The 6089-nt window shown below is 45.1% G+C and overlaps 1 protein-coding gene across 3 annotated transcripts in view; it reads right to left on the bottom strand.

Moving 5' to 3' along the window:
• Nucleotides 1-960: 960 nt before the first annotated feature.
• ENDOD1 (endonuclease domain containing 1) overlaps nt 961-6089 on the bottom strand; it is a 43494-nt gene continuing 38365 nt past the window's right edge. For all 3 annotated transcript variants that reach the window (XM_072795070.1, XM_072795068.1, XM_072795069.1), the window contains exon 2: nt 961-5125. In XM_072795070.1, the coding sequence (XP_072651171.1) occupies nt 3923-5125 (1203 nt within the window). In that variant the 3' untranslated portion in view covers nt 961-3922. The remainder of the gene's footprint in view (nt 5126-6089) is intronic.

Below are 6089 nucleotides of genomic sequence, written 5' to 3'. Positions count from 1 at the left end.
CTCCCCAGAGCGTCTTGCTGTGGACTCCTATACACCAAACACAACCAATGATGACAAGTGGTCATGAAGGCTTTCTTTGTTGAAATTTAAGCTTAACAATAGTTGGTTTGAAGCGTAGTTATTAGAAAGCAAGTCACAATCTGGAGGGAGAGAGACAAGGGAAGTCTGAGAACTCATCAAAGTCAAGCAGTCCCCACTGTGTGGCTCCTGGTGTAACGTCTTGAAAACACACGTGTTATGTAGTAAGCTTAGGTAAAATGCTGAAAAAGACACAAAATCACACCTAAGACCCTGCCCAAATGGGAAGACTGTCAAGAATTACCTACACCTCAGATGGGGCGCCCTACCGAAGGCCACAGAGAAGACTGGTTCTCCTCAGAGCCCACTACTTACTTCTCACGTCATGGCCATTTCCTAACAAATAAGCAAATAAGTGTCTTTATAATGTTCTCTGATTCAGAATCAGTGAAGGAATAAGCCTTTGGTGCTTATTTATGAAGGACGTATCACAAATACCTGGTGTCTCAAATGGCTTTTGAGAGGAAAGAACACTGAACAGTAGTTCTCAGGCCGCATTCACTAATCTAACCTTCTCATATGATTCCAGAAACATTTTTTAAATATTTAATTAATTGAGAGAGAGAGAGAGAGCAGGTGTGTGCACACAAAAGCAAAGTGGGCAGGGGCATGTGGAGAGGCAGATTCCCTGCTGAGCAGGGAGCCAGGTGTGGGACTCAATCCCAGGACCCTGAGATCATGAGCTGACAGCAGATGCTTAGCTGACTGAGCCACCCAGGCACTTTTTTTTTTTTTTTTAACAAACCTAGATGTAAGAAGAAAACCACTTGAGTTAATGTGGATAAAGAAGAAAATGAGAAAAAATAAAAATCACAGATACTCGCCCAAGTTCATTTAATATAGACAGGATGATATAGATGGATAGATAGAACAGCTAAGGAGTTGTCGATGATTACTTTATTGAGCATTACAAGGTGTGCAGCATTGTACATAGCCTGAAAATGTCAAGCTGACTTTTGTCACACCCTCTGCAAAGGCTCCCCTCATTTCCATGGTTCTGTGGGCTTTCTTCCCGTGCTCCGGGGCGCACACTGCTAGTACCCCTCTTGCAGCGCTCAGCATGATGTGTTACAGCTGTCACCTGCACCATGTGTTCTCTCCACTAGATTTCTGAACTCTTCCAAGATGGGATCCACATATTCCTGATCTCTGCAAACTCGATGTTCAAATACACTTGTTACAGATGAATGACTGAATGATGAGTGCTTCATTCTAGTACCTTCTCCCAACTCCCTAGTTTGCATCTAGGTGGAAGTGCTAATGGTGAGAGAGAAGCCAACATTCAAAAGGCACAATGGAAAAGAGGAGTGTCCCAAGGCGTGGCTCAACCACAGACTAGAAATTAGCTCCATGATAAAGAAAAGTTGGCTGACCTCCCCAGGGCCTGAGAACATAACAGAGCCACAGAAAAATCTTCAAGCTAGACACAGGGCTCATTAGTCTAAATTCTCACCTCGAAGCCCAAAGTAGGTTGATGGGAACAGTCCTGCTGGAGCCAGTTCCAGTAAATCCCAGAGTTTCAGCCAACCTAGTGGTCCAGAGAGGATGGGCTCAGCCACCGAGCCTTAAGGATATATTTTGCTTTATTATCCTTTCCCATATTTCACAAAAGGCCACACAAGAATAAATAAATAAGACACTACACAACTATAAGTGAAAAAGAAGGCATTTCCAAATGGCTCTCAAGAAGCGGTTTGGATGCCTTGTTCCTTGCATGGTGCCAAGGGGTTCAAGCTGCCATGGGCGCCCTCTTCGGGCCTATCAGTATGCAAATTATTCTGAGGGAATACAGATTCTGCAGGAGGCAGTCAGCATGATGCTGTGTGTGGATGGCTAATCATTTCATCACACAGGCTGAATCCGATGGGTGAGTCAGGGGCTAGACTGTTTGATGGACCGAGAAACCCTGCCACGCTCCAGGGAGGCAGCTGAGTAGTAACGCACACACCACAGTATGTGACATCCGAGGTGTGATAGGACAGGTGCAAAAGAGCTTGGCTCCCGATCTGCCAGCAGCCAGCAAAGAAACGAAAGGCAAGCCTGCTGCCCCCTTATGTCTCAGTTTCTTCATCAGTTGAGGGCTTGGCCAGACCATCTCTCTGGTTGCTTCTAAGATTCCCTTCCTTTCAGCCAGCAGGATTCTTGATCCATCAGTACCAAGGCAAACCCTCACCCTGCCACATACCTTCACACTCAAACAGAAGTGTTGCTAAAATACTGCTTAAGATCTTGGATAAATCTAGTGTACATCCCCTATCATGGACCAGTCTGGTGTTCATAATCCCCAACATTGTATCACCAATTGATCAGGATGGCCACTCTTCCACTTTGGGTGCAATTAAAGTATTTTTCTGTGACATGTAGCTCACGGCACTCATATTTCTTGTCTACCTACCCACAGCAAATATTATTTCTCTCCATTATTCTCTCCTTGTTGCCTTTCTGGATCCCAGCTGTTTACAACCAAGTTTCAGATGGATGGTACCCTGTACCCCTAAGATCAGTATTTTATACTTGCCCCATTTCTACCTCACGGCAGCTCTTTAGAAAAATCCAGATGATTGCATCTCAGCTGTGGAAGGCAGAGCAAGGTTTGGAAGATTCTGCTTTCTCTTTCAGGAAAAGATTTAAAATGATAAGTGCTTTTTCAAAAAAATAGGGATTAGCTCTTAAATCAAACTTGCATTAACAGGAGAGTTGTTTTCTAACCTCAAACACGCTATAAAAATAATGTCCTAAGACACAGTGATTCTTAATCAAGTTTATGCCTACATAAACTTAGATATATATGGATATGGATTTTTTTTTTCTGAGATGGATAGAATAGTTTTTCTTTCGTGGTTCTTCTGTATATATTTAAACCAAAACAATCATTTAAGGTGGGGGTCAGAGTATTTTGCTGTAATGGGTACTTGTCTGATCCATAACAAAGGTGGATCTAGAATGTTGGAGAGTACAAATTTTCATGGTAGCCAACATGTCAGTCTTTGAGCTCATTCTTAGCCAGAGATTTAATATACATCAAGTTAATCTAAGCTTAGCTAAGGATGTTCTCAGACCTACAGCACCTATTCAAACAGGGCTCTGACCCTTGCACTCTCTTCTTTATACCCGAGAGGACCGTATTATACAGTTTTTTGCCCGTGCATTCAAACTTTGTTATGCCACATTTAACACATAATCCTTATCATTACCTAAAAGAAAAATGCAGCAAAATTCATCTTTGGAAGAAAAAAACCCCAAACAACATTACAGGTCCTTGGAAGCCATGGAAAGCTCAGGGATCTAGCAAATTCCTTATCCCTAAGAAAGTTATTTCAACAGGGAAACATGTCTGTACTTCACCAAGATCAGCTGAGTTGGAGAGAAAGAGAAGCAATGAAAACAAATCGACCAACAACATTTGTATAGGTTTTGCCTTAAGTTTCATAACAGAAACAAGATTTCTTTTCCATTTTCTTAGAAACTCTTTGGATTAAGGTTATACTCTTGCTAACTCTTCCCTTCTCTGTAATTCCTAGTTACCACAAATGAACACCAGAGTATCTCAGGAGGTCCATCCAGTAGCAGAGTGAATAAAGATTCTAATGATTTGGAAGTTTGCCTATATCCCACAGATGACCTACACATACATAATCTCACTCCCCACATCTATCTTTGGCCAAGTCCTAATTATACCATCTTCCTTTGCAAAAGCATGCAAATACCCCTACCAAAGGCCAAAATGTAATGGTAATTGACAGTGAACAGAAACCCATTGTAAAGACAAAGTATTCCAGCTTTCTCTTTAAAAAAAACAAAATCAAATTCACTGTAACTGGACACTACTAGCTTTTTTGGAGTTCTATAACTCCCCAGAATTGTCAAAGGTAACCCTGTAACCAATCTTCTTGCAGATACTAAAAATAACCTGAAATACACCACCCATAGTACCAAAAGCAGTGTCAAAGAGCAGAGAGATGGTGCCTCCAAGGCCCACTGCGATGTCCTTGCACACGATTGGAACTGCACCTATGGTGTGCATAGGGAAAGTGGCCACGTCCACAAGGACTCGGACTGGAATGCCCAGAATGCGGCAAACGGCCTTCAGCAGACAACAAAGGATCCGGAGCACGGCCCTGATGATTTTGACCATGACTTTGAGTACCTTCCAGGGAATGCTTGCCAACTCTTCCCCAATGGCCAAGAAGTAGGAGATGGTGGCTGAACCCAGGCGGTAAAGGCAATTCTCGATGCCGTTAATCACTTGCTTGGTAACAAACCACAGGAAATATATAATGTTCTTCAGGATGCCTACTGCAACGTAATAAAGTAACTGGAAAAGCCTGATGACCGGGGTAGTGATGAAGCCCATCAACCTACCCAAGAAGCTCCTCCTCTCCTCCGGTGCCTCCGGAGGCAGCAGAGCTGATCCTTCACTGGTCATGCTAGAGAGGGGACGAGTGTCCTCCTTGGATAGTACCGTCCGCTCCTCGTCCTGGACTTGGTTGACCACCTCCAGGATTTTCTTCATTCTCTCCGTGTCTTGCTCAGTTTCACCACAATTGTCCTGGAACAGCTGGGGGTTAGACGGAAGCAGTTTCTCAAGCTCCTTCACCATCACGTCTTCTATGATGTCACCATCCCGGGTGTGCTGGACAAAGCCCATGGCCCAGCCACCCCCGGGCATGGCACAACAGGCTGCCAGCCAGACAAACGCAGGGATGGTCACTCTGTCCTGAAGTCTGCGATCTGAGGGCACGGCGCCTGCGATGAGGTACAGGTCTTCCCCATTGCCACACTGCGGGGTCAGGGCCCGCTCCATCAGGCTGCGGAGATTCGTGTACCACCGCTCCTGGAAGGACGGGCTCATCGGTACGGCATTCGTTAGAGCGAAGGTGGCCTCTCGGAAATCACTGCTAAGGGAGAATGGGTACAGCTGTCCCCTTTGGTAATCAGGGTCCACATAATCTGTACTCAGGGCCTGCTTGCTTCCCAGGCTGTTCACAGAGGAGATGGCATCAGCCTCATCAGTCAGCTCCCCGAGGGTGCTGGTGGGGTCGTCAATCTGAAAGAAGAGGGCAGGTATTGAGATGCATCCTGTTCACAGGGGAGAGGGTGCATATGAATCACCTGCACTTGGAGCCGTGGCTCTAGAGAAGTCCCCAGGGCACCCGCCCTCCCAGTGCCCGGGTTTGGAAGGGCTTGGTTCTCTGGGGTGCATACACTTCATTCTGCTATCCCACCACCCTGTGTTTGGAAGCAGCTTCCGAATAGGTTGTTTCCTAATTTACTGCCTGATAAGTAAAGAGATCTCTTTACTTAAGAGATAGGTGGTAACACACTCTCTCTCTCTCTCTCTTTCTCTCTCTCTCTCTCACACACACACACACACACACACACACACCCCGGGCATTACACGATGAAGTCACTCTATCATATCATTTATAAAACATGAAATCCCAGGGCTTTTTTTCTTTTGTAAGATTTTATTATTCATTCACGAGAGACACAGAGAGAGAGAGAGACAGGGTGAGAGAGAGAGAGAGGCAGAGACAGAGAGAGAGAGAGGCAGAGAGAGAGAGAGGCAGAGACACAGGCAGAAGGTAAAGCAGGTTCCATGCAGGGAGCCCGATGTGGGACTCGATCCCAGGACCCCAGGATCACAACCTGAGCTGAAGGTAGATGTTCAACCACTAAGCCCCCCAGGTGCCTCAAAATCCTAGGGTCTTATAATGGTTCAAGCCCTGACCTCTACTGACAGAAAAGCTCATTATGATTCATGCTTCCTGTCTCAAGACCAGTTTTTTAAACCTCTGACAAAACTTTCTTCTGATCCCCGGCTGACTAGTGTTTTAGTGTCATTTGCTATAGAATCATCTGAATAACTAAATAAGATCAGTAGAACAGCTCCCCGTCATCACCACGCTTACTTAGCTCTACAGAACAGCTGAATCTGTCTTGGAAGGCCTCAATTTCTGAAGGAATATCAGTGCGTATGTAACTAAAATACCTAACTCACCAATGGGAAA

Source organism: Canis lupus, chromosome 23, assembly GCF_048164855.1.
Source record: "Canis lupus baileyi chromosome 23, mCanLup2.hap1, whole genome shotgun sequence".
Taxonomy (NCBI): domain Eukaryota; kingdom Metazoa; phylum Chordata; class Mammalia; order Carnivora; family Canidae; genus Canis; species Canis lupus.
The sequence above is the reverse complement of the archived record's forward strand: the minus strand, read 5'-3'. Positions and strand labels throughout refer to the sequence as shown.